The sequence below is a fragment of the Cheilinus undulatus genome, linkage group 16 (genome assembly GCF_018320785.1).
Source record: "Cheilinus undulatus linkage group 16, ASM1832078v1, whole genome shotgun sequence".
Lineage (NCBI taxonomy): Eukaryota > Metazoa > Chordata > Actinopteri > Labriformes > Labridae > Cheilinus > Cheilinus undulatus.
This window is the reverse complement of record NC_054880.1, coordinates 7,794,193-7,811,237: the sequence shown is the minus strand read 5'-3', so window position 1 is coordinate 7,811,237 and position 17,045 is coordinate 7,794,193. Positions and strand designations below refer to the sequence as shown.

The window sequence follows — 17,045 nt, the reverse complement described above, 5'->3', positions numbered from 1 at the left end:
TCAACACTTAATTTACCAACGTCAGTGATTCAGAGAAAAGCCTGGGCTGCTGAGTGGACATGATTTATTACTTACCTGAGCAGGTGAACTTGAACCACACCACTAGACAATAGTGCATGTGCGCATGCGTGCTAGAGCTATTTAAAGAAAGTGTGATAAAACTGGAGGACAAACACTGATTTCCGTCGGCGGTTATTATCACAGCCACTGACCGGGACAGCGTGTACAGCTGTGTGCGCGTGCGTGATTAGGGGGCTGGGCCAGTGTGACGCAGATGGTTTCTTCTTCTCTTTTTTTTTTTTTTATAATCCCTCCAAAAGCTTCAGCGTAGAGTTTTAGTTTGAAAAAGAAGCAAAACAAGAAAAGAAGAAGAAACACTGAAGTCATCCTTCGTTTATATTCAGCTGGAGTCTCTCTCTCTCTCTCTCTCTCTCTCTCTCTCTGTTTACACCTCTCTCACCCTCCCTCACCCTCTCTCTATCTCTCTCTCTCGGACTCAGATTATCTCCATCATCCTGCTGCTAAGATGTGAGTACTCCCAAAAATTTTTTTAAATCATTTTTTTCTCATCTAAACTCAGGTTTAATGAACAAATATCGATATTTTCGCTTAAATGAAACTTTAATTTATGGGCTTCATGCGCAAATCTCAACAAAAAGCGCTTTTTGGTGTAGTTTTCAGTGCATCAATACAACATACTTTTCATTTTAATCTCCATTTTTGACGAGAACTCTAATTTTAATGCCACTTCCTGTGTTAAACGACTTTATCTCGGCATTATTCTGGATTTTTGGTGTCTGCAGCAGCAGGAATATTACAATGAGTCACCGCTGACTCACCTACAAAACTATCCATCAATTCTGTGAGCTGCTACAGAGCGATTTTAATCCTTCATGAAGAGAAATAAAGTCTTTATTCTGCTCCAAACAGCCTGCAGTGAGTCATCAAAACGAGAGCAAAGCTACAAACACCTGTAGGAAGTTTTAGTAGGAAATATAAACATGTATGTAGATGATCTGATTTATTATAATGTGATGGGGGAGGAGGTGGTGAGGAGAGGGGTGAGGTATAATCGCGTGCATGTTGATCTCCCTCCCTCATGTCCAGCCTCTGTCAGGACTGCTGCACTAATCTTTCTCCATTTTCCTGCTGGATAAAAACAGGCTGTCTGTGGGAGTAGAGGAAGGAAAGTCTTAAAAACCACCTGATGTTTCTGTAGAAGTGCACTGAAAACAGCTGAATTTACGCCTTTTTATTAAACAGTTGTTGTGATTGCATTCCTGTAATCTGCTGAGCTGTTTGAGACTCATTTTATGGCTGGAGGCCAAAGTTGGATGAGTCATGTTTCTATTATTGAATTTGGGTTTCAATATTCAGATGGAGCTCCTTGGTTTTGTCACAGACAAAGATTTGTGATGTCTGAGGCTGAAGTGGATCTTTTTTATTAAAGGAAGAGGAGCATGAAAACTGAGACACCTTTTGCTGGGGCTCTTTTTTAACCATAGCAGACAGAGATGTCTGACTATCGGCATAATAGAGTAGAATCAGAAAATGTTAGATATTGGTATCAGCTGATATGAAAATGTATTTCTACATGGTTAAAATTATAGCCATACATTTTGCACACTTGTACTTGAATGTTTCTATCATCAAACAAATTTAAACATCAGACAAAGACAACCTGAGTAAATACGAGATGCAATGTTTTAATGGTTTCATTTATCAGGGGAAAAAAGCCATCCAAAGCTACCTAGCCCTATGTGAAAAATTCTCTGGAACACATCCTGCTATGATCTGAAGAAATTCAAGATCTGTCATTGACATCTATCAGCCTAGAAAGGGTTACAGTTATTTCTACAGCTTTTGGAATCAAGCAAACCACTGTGAGAGCCATTACCCACAAATTGAGAAAACTTGGAACCATTGTTAATTTTGTCAACTAAAACTATGACTAAAAATGTTCATCGACAGCCTTTTTTTCCATGACAAAAACTAGACTAACACCAAAAAATATAGATCTTTAATGACTAAAACTGACAAAAAGCAAATTTGGTTTTCATCGCGATGACTAAAACTAGACTAAATGGAATGTAGTTTTTGTCGGACATTATTTGGTACTAGATTTGGGCAAGAGAATAAATGCTTGGACTAAAAGTAAAGACTAAAATGTGAGGACTTTTTATGGACTAAAATTGACTAAAATTTTTCAAGTTTTCGTTGACTAAAACCAGACTAAAACTAAAATGCATTTAATTTAAAGACTAAAATTAAAAATAGCTGTCAATTAATGGCAAATTAGATTAAATCGTGAAATGGCCTGCTGCAATTTACAAATCACAAAAAAATTAAAATTTCTTCAACTTGGAATGTGTCAAAATAGCAGTTCAGTACATTCATTTTTTTTGCAGCAGAGATTATGCACATTATGCAAACATTCAAGAGTCTTTATTTTTTCACAATATTTACAAAAATCCTTCTTTTCTTTTTTATGTATGTTTTTCTTAATCAAAACAAGTGACATAAAAATGATAATCCCCGTAAAGTATTTGATAACAAATTTGCAATATGAGCAAAATTAATTGCAATTAGATTTTTTTAATCATTTGGCCCTTGTTCATTATCTAATACTGATAAAGCTAAGCATTAGTTCAGGAAGTCATACTCCCAGCCACAATCATCTGATAGCCATCTTATACCAATTATTGCCTCCCTGCTCCTACAGCCAATAACAGCTCTTTCTCTCAACACAGCAGTCCATTTGAATATGGCGTTCTTCTCACTTCCCTGATTGCATTAATGCAGATGCACCATGCTGCTGCTGGCAAAGCTTCACCTCCTCCACCCCAGCTGCCTCCTTTATAGCTTAAAGCTTTTTGGACCCTTATTTTCCGATTCATTCTACCATGGATTAATTGCTTCTGAAATAATTGTATTATTTTTAATATATATTGTCATAAATGCATCTATTCTTATGGGGGTTTCTAGCTATGTGCTCCCTGGATATCAAAGGTTGCACTTGATCAACACTTGGCATTCACTTTCTTACATAGGGCCAGGTAGGTTTGGATGTTTTTCCCCTAATAGATGAAATCATCATTTTTAAAAACTGACCATTTGTATTAACTCAGGCAAACTTTGTCTAATATTATAATTTGTTTGATGATCTGAAACATGTTAGTGTGACTAATATATGTGGAAAAAAAAGAAAACAGGAAATGAGACAATGCAGCAGCACTATACGTCTGCAGTTTTTAGAGATAAATTTTATAGATAGAAATGCTGCACTGTGTAAAATAAAGTTACTCAAACAGAGATGAAGAGTATGCAGACATTTTTCCTTTCTCTTACATAAGCAGTTTTACCATAAGGCAAAAGTAAAGGCAAGATATGCATCAAAAGTAAGTTATCAAAAATATTGAGAAAAGTAATTAACATGGAAAAGGTGACTGAGTTAATAAAATAACATCAAAACAGAGTCTGCTCTTGCAGAATTCTCTGTGAAGGACCCCTTGAACCAGTAACAGACTGGGGTCATAAAAAGGCCCCAGCACTGATAACAGACCAGGAATATTTATCAAAACCAAAATGAACCAAACTTTTCACATTAAAAATAAAAATGTCCATCAAAGAACAGATAAATGGCATACAGTGGTGGATGCATGCTGACGAGGCTTTAGCACTGTCAGAGCTACAACATATTCTGGTCCCATAGAGGGAAACACTCAGATCAAACACAGAGATAGGACCGTTTTTACCCATAGATTTTACCTTTTAAAGCTAGTTTATAATTACACAACCATTTCATCATAACACATACAAAAAACTGTGCATAGAAGAGTCTGAAAAAGCTCCCCTCAAGCACAGTGCTTATTACTGCAATGCCAGGCACTTTCCACAAAACAGAGACCAGTTCTCTGCATGATCTGCATGACCACAGTAGTGGTATGTTTTTTTTTTTTTTTTAATTAGTTATTTTTGCACATTTTACACCCTCAACCAACATAGAAGTCTATGTTTTTACTTGTATTTCCGTGCCCCTACTTTTTGTCCTTTAATACCAGAATCCCCTTCTTTCAGAGGAGTGATGCTTTTATAAACATTAGATTTCAGTCCTGCCTTTGAAGTTTTGGACGTTTCCACTTCAAAAATATTTCTTAAAAGTTGGAGCTGAAATGTTTTTGGTATCATCAGTAATTTAAAAAAACATCACTGAGAGCATTAGTTTCAATAGCAATTTTTATATGTTCATTCTAGGGATGTACAATAATATCAGCATTATTTCGTAGCTTAAAAAGTCAAGTATTAAAAACAGCAAATAGCCAGTAGTTACAGCCAATTTATTGGCCATACATAGTGGAAGGAAAAATCATGTTCATATGATTTATAAATCCTGGAATATCTGCAAAATGTATAACTGTATCATTAGATATAAGTGGTTGCTTAGGAGGGGTGGGAGAAAAAAACGATAGTATCGTGATATTTTGTCTGGCAATATATCGTATTTTCTTGTCCACTAAATATCTTTTTTTGTTCAAGTTAATTGCTAATTGAAAAATAAAATCAATTGTTTGTCCATTGAAGTTGGCAGAGGGGATAGTCATACAGCAAGAGAAAGTTAGTACAACAAACATGGCAGCACCAGGGGAAGGACATTAGGAGTGGAAGCAGGGCATGAATGAGATATGACACATGAGGTTTGCAAGAAGTGGTACATGAAAATAAAATACTGCAGATTGACGACAAACATAAGGGCAAGACTAATGCAAGACCAGTTAAACAGTTGAAAAAATGGTATAGATCCCAATATATTGTATCGCAATACTTGCTGTATGGCAAAATGATTAAAATTGCAATAATATTGAATCGTGACCCAAGTATCGCAATAATATCATACTGTGAAGCCACTAGTGATTCCCACCCTAATTGCTTAGGGTGCTGCGGACCCAAAGAGGGTGTAAACTTTTCAAATGAAGCCCCAAAAATCAAACAACTCCCAGTCTGTCTAATTCCCCGCTCTTCTCTCACCTCTGCTTGACTCAGCCTCTATTTGTCAAGGAGAAACTTGGTGTTCTGTACAATTAAAAACGGTATATACATACTGATATCGATACCAGTATCGGCTAAAATAAGCTTGGAAATATCAGCATATCGGTGCATAAGATATTGGCTAAAATCCTTTATTCTGCATCCCTAATTTTTCTTGCGTAGTCATGAGCAATTCTGATCATCCCCAACAGCCTACTATGGGTGGCTTTTCTTGCCTTGTCCTAATGCTCATATGGCCGGTCAATCACTTCCTGGTTCCCCCCTCCACTGAGCTCAACCCCTCAAAAAAAGCCCCATTATCATATCAGTTAATCATAGCAAGGTGAATCTAGATAGAAATGTCAAATCAATAGAATAGTAGAGATGGCATTAAATAAATATGTTATGGCTTGTAGTAGAAGGACAGATATTATATCTGTAGTAATGTATTGCACATTTCTACATGTGCTCATTTTCTACATTACAAGCACATCCCCTCACTGGTTTTAATCATACATCTCTATCTGACCTCAGTTCATACATGTCAAAGCGTTCAAATATCTCTCTTTTCCAGTTTCTACTGGCGTTCCCCAGGGATCTGTCCTGAGCCCGCTTCTGTTCATTCTTCACCTACTACCTCTTGGTCATATCATTCTTAAATTGAACATCAACTTTCACCGCTACGTGGATGACACCCAGCTCTACCTATCCACCAAACCTTAACTGACCCTCCTACCTTTGCGAATGTCTACAGGAAATCAAATCCTGGTTTTCACTAATAAAGCCCAGTGTTAGTCCATGCATACGTGCAGCCATGATCATCTGACAGCCAGGTGATCCTAACTATGGCCTCCCAGCTTCCATAGCTAATCTCAGCTCTTTCAATACAGCAGTGTGTTTAAATGTGACATACTTCTCACTAATCCCTGCTTGCATTAATGCTGATGCCTAACGCTGTTGGCAAAGCTTAACCTCCTCCACCCCAGCCTCCTCCTTTACAGCATAAAGCTTGTTGCACCTTCATATTCAGATTCATGCTACTGTGGATTTTTTTTTAGCTGAATTTGTTGTATTCAATATGCATTATCATAAATGTATCTATCCATATGGGAGTGTCTAGCTATGCGCTCCCATATGGATAGTCTAAGCATACTGCCTGACTAACCCAGGGAGCATCTTTACAGCAGAGCCTTCTCCCCCAAGTTAAACTCTATTTCCATTTTGCAATTAAAATGGTTAAATCGATCATTCCTCAGTCTCTCCTTCCCCCCAGGTCAAGAGTCTGGGTATCATCCTCGTCAGCACACTGTCCTTCCAATCACATCAGTATCAGTAATGTGAGCAGGTCTGCATACGTACATCTACCCACATTAATCACCTCCGCCCATCCCTCACCTTCAACTCTGCTGCTATTCAGCTCACTGGATTGATTACTGTAATTGTCTTCTTCCTGTTCTCCAGCAGCAACACTGGCTCCCAGTCTACTACCTCATTGGCTTTAAGATTCTCACCCTCACGGCTATACACCTTTCTGACCTCCTGCACATTAGCATCCACTCCCCCAACTCTCAGGTCCTCTTCCTTTGTCACCCTCACTGTCCCACCCGCCCGCATGGCCACCAGGGGATCTAGAGCCTTTAGCCGCTCTGCTCCCTGCCTCTGAAACTCCTTCCCACCGGTTGTCCATAACATAAACTCAAGTAGAAGGGCAAGTGGAACAAAATTGTTCACACACATATGTCCTTGTAAAGAGACTGCATCTGAGTCTTCATCACTTTGAACTTTCTAGTCACCGTCATCCTGTTTAATGGTGTTCTGAATGAGCAATCCCACTCCAAACACAACTAACTGAGTTTGAATCTGTTAGAAAACTCCCAAACTGTTGTAGAGTTGAGGTATATTTAACTTTAACTTAACTGACTGGATACATTTTAAGTCCACAATTGAAATATGTAAAGAATTATTTGTTTATTTGGTCATAAATATTATCATTTAGCTCACCTATTAAAATGACTAACCTGATTGGTTGGCTGGAGTGGGAAGTCAGCATGCGTCACTTCTACTCTTCACACCCCTCCTCCACTCTGAGAACAGATCACTCTCAGGTGTGACAAGAGAGCTAGGAAGACAAGACTGGTCAAACATAACACTTATTACTTTGATCACCTTTCTCTCTGTCTACACATGTTTTAGGTCAACTCCAGACGCTGCAGGTAATGCAGGAGCTCCAGGGGCCACAGAGGGTGAGGGGGGCCCTCCGGCCCCGGCCCCAAACCTGACCAGTAACAGACGGCTGCAGCAGACGCAGGCGCAGGTGGACGAGGTGAGGAAACTGCTACTTCACTCTCTGTGAACGGCATTGTGCCTGCTGCAGGTTTTCTTGTTGGGATGCTGAATTAATTCAGGATCAGTGGCAACAAAAAATAACAATTATTTAATGAGTTTTCCTATTAAATTCTTAACAATGTTTACATTATTATAATGCTACACAAAGGGATATATACCAATACAATACAACAAGATACTGAGTAATGTGAGTACAAGTGAAATGAAATGTGTGAACGCAATGTAATTCAAAATTATAAAATGTTTTTTATTGTTTGTGCATCTTAAAAGAAATCCCAAATCCAGTTTTAGCTGCTGTAGTTTATGTAACTTGAATGTGTTTGTGTCTCAGGTGGTGGACATCATGCGTGTGAACGTGGACAAAGTCCTGGAGAGAGATCAGAAGCTGTCAGAGCTGGACGACCGAGCTGACGCCCTGCAGGCTGGAGCCTCGCAGTTTGAGAGCAGCGCTGCCAAACTCAAGAACAAATATTGGTGGAAAAACTGCAAGGTGGGCCAGTTTTCAATGTACTTTATTAGTCATCATGCAACAAGACAGTCATGCCAGTGTCTCCAAAGCTGCTGGAAGCTGCTGTAACAATTCCTCTTAAAGTCCAAGATCAGAAAACAGATTTTTAATAAGACCACATGAGAATTACTCGCCCACAGCTTGATTATTCTACCTGCTTTAATTTTAGCATCTGATTCATCTGGCCTCCTCCTACATTAAAGGTGAACAAGGACTGACAAATAAAACTCTTGACTCAGTAGAAGCTCGTCCATATCAAAACAAATTCACTTGGAATAATGAATGATGGAGTGTGACTCTTTTGATGGAAAGATTCAGTAGTGTCTGTTTCTGCATCGTGCTGTTAACCACTTTGACATCTAACCCACGGCAGCAGTGTCTGATTTCAAAAATAACAATACACAAGTAGTGAATTTGGACTCTGATGGTCTCTCAGTGCCCCATAATGACAATGTGAAAACAGAATCCTAGTTTTTGCAAATGTATTAAAATAAAAAACTGAAATATCACATTGGCAGAAGTATTCAGATCCTTTACTCAGTACTTAGTTGAAGTATCTTTGGCTGCAGTTACAGTCTGGAGTCTTAAGAATATGATAGAAACAAGCTTTGCAAACCTGGATTGTGGGATTTTATGTCATTCTTGCGAATCCCCTGTGTACTTGGGATCATTGTCACGTTGGAAGGCGAGTTTGAGGTCCACAGCAGTAATGAACTGGTTTTCATCGAGGATATCTCAGCTTTCCTCAACCCTGACCAGTCCCCAGTCCCTGCTGCTAAAGAACACCCCCACAACATGATGCTGCCACCACCATGCTTCACTGTTGGGATGGTATTGGGCAGGTGATGAGTGGTGCCTTGTTTCCTCCAGACATAACGTTTAGAATTGAGGCCATACAGTTCAATCTTGGTGTCATCAGACCAGAGAATCTCATTTCTCACAGTCTGAGTCTTTCAGGGGTTTTTTTGCAAACTCGGAAAGGCGTGCGTCATGCCACTGTGCCATAAAGCCCAGATCAGTTGCGGGCTGCGGTGATGGTTGTCCTTCTGGAACTTTGTCCATCTCCACACAGGATCTCTGGAGCTCAGCATTGGGTTCTTAGTCGCCTCTGTAACCCTTATTGCACCATTTGGCTAGGTGATCAGCTCTTGGAAGAGTCCTGGTTGTGCCAAACTTCTTCCATTCAAGAATTACGGAGGCCGCTGTGCTATTTGGAACCTTAAGTGCAACAAAATTATTGCAGCCTTCTGTGCCTTGCAGCAATCCTGTCTCTGAGCTCTGCAGGCAGTTCCTTTGTCCTCATGGCTTAGTTTTTGCTTTGATATGATATTCTATAGAGAGGCGTGCGCCTTTCCAAATCATGCCCAATCAGTTTGATTTACCACAGGTGGACTTGAGTGAATATGTAGAAACATCTAAGCAAAGGTCCAGAAAAATAAGGTACTAAGTGTAGACTTATGAAAGAAAAAAACACTTTAAAAGACGGCAGCATCAGGCTGCAACATGGCAAAACTGAAAAAAGTGAAGTGAATACTTTCTGAATGCACTGAACATAGAAACTGGATAAACTCAGGGGAGTCTGCCAACCGTGTCTAGCCGCCATCTTTATCCCTCCCTCACCTCATCTCTCTTCATCCATCAAACTGACGTCAACTGAGACAATCCATTTTTATCTCAGCGTCCGCTCATCCAGCTCCCACCTTTGATTGACAGCGTGTTCTGTGTCACATCGTCCAATCAGACGCTCCGGTGTAGAAAAGCAGGGAGGATTATATTAGAGGAGACACAGAGACCAGGAAGTCAAAGAGAGAGAGAAATCCCAATCTGGATTACAGTGTCGGTCAGGGATTAAAGAGCCAGCTGTGATCTGTGATGTAACTCCGCCCACACCCAAATACACCAGTTTCTTCTTCTACTCTCATGAGAACCGTCATTAACGTTATTCATCCCCGAACATTTAAAATCAGTTCTTAACAATCAGAGTCATGCTGTTTGTGGTTTTTCAGTGATAATTTTTTAAGGTTTCATCATTTTAGGGGTTATTTCATACATGTCAAAGCTCACTTTGAAACCTGTTTACATCGTCCTGCTGCCCCAAATACTCACAGCAGCAGATAATGTGGATTAGTCCGCCACAGAAAATAGTCCCCTGAAAAACTTGTTCAATTAAGAAATTTATCAAATAGTTTTAGAGAAATTAGTGAGTCTTTTTTAATATCTAACTCTAAGAAAGGATTTTTTGACAGTAACAGATTTAGAGTAACTTCCATGCTTTTATATTCATTTCAGTCATTTTTTGTCAAACTCGAACAGCTGGTTTCTCTTTTTCTCTCTCACACTCTTTTGCCAATCTCTCTCTCTCTCCCCCTCTGTTCTTGTTAATCTCCCTCGCCCTCCCCCACCGTCAGAGGTGATGTGATTTCCTGACTCTCATCTCATCATGTGGCTTTATTTATGGAGGATATGCATCCACACAAACACATAAACCAGCTCTCTAAGTGTCTCAGTGTTGTGTAACAATGCATACTGTGATTTAAAACACAATACAACTCTTAAAAAAGACAAAATATAAAAACTACTGACATAATTTATGATTTTAAAAAAAACGCTTTAAGAAAACATATTAGATAGACTTAAAGAATCTTCAAAGTTACTACCAGTTCCTTTAAATGTGTCACCTGTGAATTAAGTTTAAAAAAAGAACGTCAAAATTTGACATTTTTCCGTCACTTCCTGTACGTTTCCCACTACGATAATAGGAAACTTTTTTTATGAGGACATGCTACAGATAAGGACACAATTATCAGCCTAAAATGTCATTTCTGTAAGTATTTTCCAGGTGCTGTTAAACAGTGCAGGGATTTTCAGCATAGCTTTTTCAAACACCATAGTTTTATTTTGGATGCTTACATTATTTTACTTGGCAAGCTAAAATGATTTCACAAAAAAAAAAAAAAAACTACCAGGGTCTAAATCACTCATCATCAACTGGCGGCCCAGGGCCCATATCAGGCCCCTCAAAGCTTCCTGTCCGGCCCGGAGGATCATTAAATTCAGAAAAGGAGGAAAAGAAAATGTCATTGTTTTAAGGGTATCCTTTGACTTTAAATCTCTGCAGCTGTTAAATCCATCCCACAAACAATTAATATTGAAACAATTTCATCTGTTTTTACAGAAATTTACAGTCATAAGTTGATATATTTAAAAGGGTTAAGGTTGACAGAAGTGCTGCAAAAATGACCAGATAAAGTGGTGAAAAGGGGTTAAAATGTGGCAAAAATTGGTAAGAGAGAAAAAAGTATCAAACAGTGGTTACAAATGACAAAAATAGTGCAATAAAAGTAATGAAAAGGGGTTAAAAAGTGGCAAAAATAGATGAAACATGGGAAAAATGGATAAAAGAGTGCCGCAAATGGGATAAAACATGCAGGAAAAGTGGTTCAAAGGGGGTTAAAATCTTGCAAAAATTGGTCTGAAGAGGCAAAAAGGGGTTAAAAGTGTCAAAAATGAGTTAATACAAGTACTAAATCACAATTGTTGAGGGCCTATTCTGTGGGATTTTCAGGGGCCGGTTCTGTTGTCAGGCCTGTCTCCTTGTGGCCTGCTGATTTATAGATAATAGGATAGATCTCACAGATAATGACAAAAATGTCCTGCATTTTGAAAGAAAATACGAATATAATATTTAAATCACACCAAAATATTTATTCAATTTTTGTGTATTTGAAAGTCCGGCTCCCAGAGTTTGTATTGAGACTAAATCTGGCCCTTGTGCAAGTGTACTTGATGCCCCCTGGTCTAAATTAATAGACCCCCTTTTGAAGTGACCTTTTTGTTGAGCCATAGCACAAAACACTGTTGTACAATAATGTGCTGTAACTCGATAATGCTCAAAGCTTGTTAAAACTGAGGGTTATCTTCACATTTACACACAGTATTAAAACATCAGTGAGGGTTTGGAGAAAGCATCATGGCAAGAACAAAAGTCCACTTCTGCAGAAGAGACAACTTCAAGCCAGACTGAAGTCTGCTAAGAACAACCTGGAGAAAGATTACCATGCTGGAGGCATGTTCTTTGGTCAGATGAAACCAAACTAGAGCTCTTTAGCCAAAGAGACGTTGTTTATGTTTGGAGAAAGGAGGGAGAGGTGCATGATCCAAAGAACACCGTCCCCACAGTGAAACATGGTGGTGGGAGTATTATGCTTCAGTGCATTCCAACACGACAACAACCAAAAACATACCTAGTTCCTGGTGAAGAAATACCTCCTGAACACCAAAGTTGATTTTATGGACAGGCCTGCACAGAGCTCTGACTCAGATTCCACTGAAAATCTGTGGGGTGAACTGAGGACCTAGGTCCATGCCAGAAGGCAATCAAATCTGGAGGAGCTTGAGAGAAAGACTGAAGAAGAATGGGCTGGGATTCCTCAGGAGACGAGTCTGAGACTTGATGAACACTACAACAAACGACTGCAGGCTTTTATCTGTCAAAAAGGAGACATAACTGACTATTAGCAGCAGGGAGGCTAATATTTAGACCCTGGTAGTTTTGTGAAATAATTTTGTTTCTGTGTGCAAAGTAAAATAATGTAAGCATTCAAAATAAAACTAGGATGTTTGGGAAAGATGTGTTAAAACTCTTGCCAGTCAAACTCAGCCTTAATTTGTGCACATGCATGAATCTACAAATTATATACATTTTCCCTATAACTGCATTTCCTGAAATCTTGGTGAGTTTTGGAGCATGTTAAGCCCAGATATTAACATTTTTGTTAAAAATAGGCATCAATAATATTCTCCATTTTAAACAGGCTTCCTGCTCTGAGTTTGGTGCCGAGGTCTTTATCACTTTTCTAACAAACTCTGATCTAGACTTTTTTTTTACTTTTCCATGGTACCAAAATCTGAATTAAAAACACTCAGCTGTTGTGAACGCAGAACAAAAGCTAAACATGTTAACTAAATAAGAATTCTAATTTTATTTGTTCTTCTCTTTGCTGTCTTTTTTTTCCCTGCAGATGATGATCATGATGGCGGTTATAGGTGTTATAATGGTTGGAGTCATCTTCTGTAAGTAAATAAACCTCACGCAAACACTTTTCCTGTGACACACAGTGGTCTGGTTTCACTTTTTTAAAAATCTGTTGAAAAAACAATTAACCAAAGTGGCTCAAAATGTCTCACATTATCAGTGGCATAGTCAGGGGAGGGGTTTTAGTTATGTGCCTTAATCATTAAAAGTAGTTTTAGACATATGGGAATACCTGATTAGACAAGGCTCTTTGGCAGCTGCCTACCTTTTCTAACAGTAAAACCAGCTGTGGGCGTAGCCAGACTTTTTTTTTGGCCCAATGTGCACTCAGATTCTAGAACAAATAACATTTATTTACCCCATCAGATGTCCCTTAACACATCTGATTAACATGACTACTAACACTTAAGTGCCCTGTAGATGTCTTAATCCTGCATCTATGTTTATTTCAAAGTAGCACAACATAGTAACATACACTGTCAGTCCTCTTAGCTTCATTTATAAAGACTTTAAAAGAAGATGTCTGAATCCACAGTTTCAAGTGTAAAGAAAAGCAAACGTGCCATGTAAAGAGAGCTACAAGCAGACTGAAACACGGCTTAAAAAATTGATTTGAGTATTATTTTTGCCTCTGACAAAACATAGCCAGTCATAGCTTTTTGGGTGGTCAATCAGACTTCTAGAGTCTATTTCTACTGACCCAAACCTTATTTTAAGCATGGATTTAGAGGAATTTCAAACTGGAAAAAAAATGTATCCATGCATGTTCTATATGTAACTTTAAATGTCCTGTCTTCGTCTCCTCTCTCCCTCCTCAGTGTATTTCTTCTACTGAGCTGCTCATCAGGGACGGACACACGAGTCAGTGGACGAGTCTGCGCCAACATCGCCAAGCCAAATCCAGCCTTTCCCCCTCCTCTTCTCCTCAGAAAGCTCCCTGCATGGTCTGTAACGTGCTCCAGCCAGTGCCTCCTCTTCTCCTCTATGCTAAACTTTTGCTGAACAGCTGAATGTCAATATATCTATTTTTATGTGACCTCACTGGAAGCAGCAACTCTCTTTTTTTGTTTTGTACACTAAACTGCACTAACTAAACTAAGCTAACCTCTACTGCGTGGTTCTCGCTGCATTGCATGTGTTTAGAATAGAGTATTCTGAAGATTACCTTTTAAAAATGGCTTTCAATGACATGTTTAAGTGCATGATTAAAATTTAACTATTTTGCATTTCAAATCACATTTTTAAATCGACATGGACAATGTGAAACAGTTATTTCCACTGTCTTGATTTTGGATACCAGAGAGATTTTATTTTATGAAGATGGCTTTTAGATTGATTATTGAACTAAGTACTTCACCAGTGTGGTCTGAGGCCATGGCTTAGAGCTAGGAGACAGCTTCAGACGTCTTATTCTGTCAAATACATTCTTCAGCACAGTTATTTATTTAGAAATATGCAGGAGTGCATGTACAAAATGACTCGCTGATGTCTGATGATCCCCCGTCAGTGTGACAGCAGGTTTTCTTAGTGTCAGTGTCCTAGGTAAGGTAAATGATAAGGTTTACAAATTTTTCTTCGTTATGCCATTACCTTGTATTTTTCTGTCTTAAACAAAATTTACTTTAGCAGAGCTGATGCCTGAGATCTGCAGTTTAGAGCCACAATGTCTTGGAAATCTCAGCTTTACTTCTGCAGTGGCTGATTAACCTTATGAGTCAGCTGCTCCACAAAAAAAGATGTTTCCTTACAGAAGTCAGTACTAAAAAATGTTGAATGATAATTTTGTGCATTAAAAACAATCTAGACTTTACTCCGTTATTGCAGCAGTTAAAAGTGCAAGTTTGAGACCTTTCTAAATATATTCTGTTAATAACTGCAGGATTTTTCTCAGACTAAAACATGAACTTCACCGTATTTTTGACTTAAATTGCTCCCTGCTCTTTCCTCACCCTCCTCTTCTCCTGCTGCTGTACCTGTACAGTATTCTTCAGGAACGCTGCCCCCTGGCTGTCAGTGTTGGTACTGCTATGGATGTATTTGACCTCCTGGAGAAATAGCCAATATTTACAGATCAATAATTTTTCTGTGTCTGTGTCCGGCCTCAGTCTGAGTTATAGTGAAGCAGCATATTTATATTTTCAGTGTCTCGTAAACCGACCTGTCTTTGTCTTGTATTTGTATGTTTTTTCTTTGTTCTGCTTGAATGTGAATCCTCTGTATAAAGACATCTGTGAGTGTGTGGTATCTACCATAAGACTGTATATATTATAGGTTTGATTATTAAAAGATTAGATTTAAAGATCTGTAAGGGAGACGGTGAGTGTTTTGGTCCTGTTGGACTTTAAAGTTTGGAAAAGAGAAACTAAACATTTAATAAAAAAACAGATGCTGTTATTGAAGTGATGTGTGGGATTTCAAATAAATTTATGTTTACAACACAGACGATGTGTCTAAGCTCTGATTGTATCCTGTTATTGACTATGAATCAAAATTAAGCAAAAAAACAACTTTATATGCCTTCATATAAAAAGTAATTATGGGTTATAAGGCTGTCACACAGTCTTAGTGTTCACTGAAAAAAGTGTGTTAAGTGAAATGAAGAACTGAACCAGTGGTGTGGTTTCTCTTTGATGACTGTCACATTTGGATGCGAAGTGTTAGTTTTATTATTCATAGAGTTAATACCATGTATCAGGCTCATTAATGGATTTTGTAGACATACAGATGAGGACCAAATGATGACACCCCCCCCCCCCCCCAATGCTTACAGTCAGTAGTGTCTCCTTTTTGCTGGATAACAGGCTGCAGTCATTTGTTGTAGTTTTCACCAAGTCTCTGACACATCTGAGGAATCCCAGCCCATTCTTTTTTGGCCAATCTCTGAAGCTCCTCCACATTTACAGTCTTCTGGACTTTGGTCTTCTGTTCAACCAACAATGGGACTCAAGTCAGGGCTTTGTGCAGGTTGATCGCTAACTTCCACTTTTGTCTTCAGGTCTTCACTGGGAGCCATGCATGTTTTGGTGTGTTGGAAGACATCGACGATTTGTCTAGTTTTGCTGAAGACTGCTTGAGGTTTTCTTTCAAAATCTTTCTATATCCTTCTTTCTTCATGATTTCTTCCACCTTTGTGAGATTCCCAGTTCTAGGGGAACCCACAGCATAATACTCTCACCGCTGTTTAACCTTGGGGATGGTGTTCTTTGGGTCGTATGCCTTCTTTCTCCAAGCATAAGCAACGTCTCTCTGTCCAGTGAGCTCTAGTTTGGTCTCATCTGACTGGGAGACATGCTGCTGGCATGCACAATCTTTCTCCAGGGTGTCTAGCAGACTTCAGTCTGGCCTAAAGGTGTCTCCTCTGCAGAAGTGGGGCTTTTCTTGGCCCACTCCTGTGCAGGGCTCTAGTGGTGGTCTTCTCTGAGAGCACAATTCCTTGTCTAATTTACTAGAGTCTTGGCAGTTGTTCTGGGCTCTTTAGACAAATCTTTCTCTAGTTTTCCTCCCAGTCTCTGAAATCTTTCTCTTCCTACCTCTGCCAGGCTTGTTATGGACTGTGTGGCTCTCATTGGATTTCTTGATTATCCTTCTCACTCCAGTTCTTGACACTTGGAAACACTGTGATGACTGTGTACATCCTTCTCCTGCTTTGTGAGCATCAACATTTCTATTTCTCAAGTCTGAACTGGTTTATTTTGTTTTTGCCATGATGCTTTCTCAGGGGGAGCTCAAACCCTTCCTGAAGTTTCATACTGTAAACTGGAAGATAACCCTCAGTTCTAACTTGGTTTTACAAGCTTTGAGCATTATAAAGTTAAAACATATCACTGCACATTTACTTTTCGTGCAATGGCTCAAAAGGTCAGTTCTAAAGGGAGCTAATCAAATTGACACTTGTAGTTTTTGTGAAATAATTTTCTTTGTGCAGAGTAAAATCACTACATAATAATTCCTCCATTAGCCATTCAATGAAAGAAATTTTAGTGGTTCACAAATGCAACCCACACGTCACGACTTTAACAATCTACAGTAGCAGAATATGCTGCTACATCAGAATAGATACAACTTCAAAACAAAAGCAGACATCAAGAACAAATGCAACAAAGGGAAAATGAAAAAACAAGCTACAAAAAG

At 38.9% G+C, this 17,045-nt stretch overlaps 1 protein-coding gene across 1 annotated transcript; it reads left to right on the top strand.

Moving 5' to 3' along the window:
- The first annotated feature begins 497 nt into the window (after positions 1–497).
- Positions 498–15,350, top strand: LOC121523253 (vesicle-associated membrane protein 2-like). The gene is made up of 5 exons (XM_041808056.1): positions 498–528; positions 7,219–7,348; positions 7,703–7,861; positions 12,901–12,952; positions 13,733–15,350. Coding segments are annotated over exons 1-5 (360 nt in total). The 5' UTR covers positions 498–526; the 3' UTR covers positions 13,750–15,350.
- The last annotated feature ends 1,695 nt before the right edge of the window (positions 15,351–17,045 follow it).

What these genes read in the sequence shown, in the direction of transcription:
- LOC121523253 (XM_041808056.1), top strand. An exon ending in CGCAGGCGCAGGTGGACGAG is followed by an intron (nt 7,349 to 7,702) that starts GTGAGGAAACTG and finishes TTTGTGTCTCAG; the next exon opens with GTGGTGGACATCATGCGTGT. An exon ending in ATTGGTGGAAAAACTGCAAG is followed by an intron (nt 7,862 to 12,900) that starts GTGGGCCAGTTT and finishes TTTTCCCTGCAG; the next exon opens with ATGATGATCATGATGGCGGT.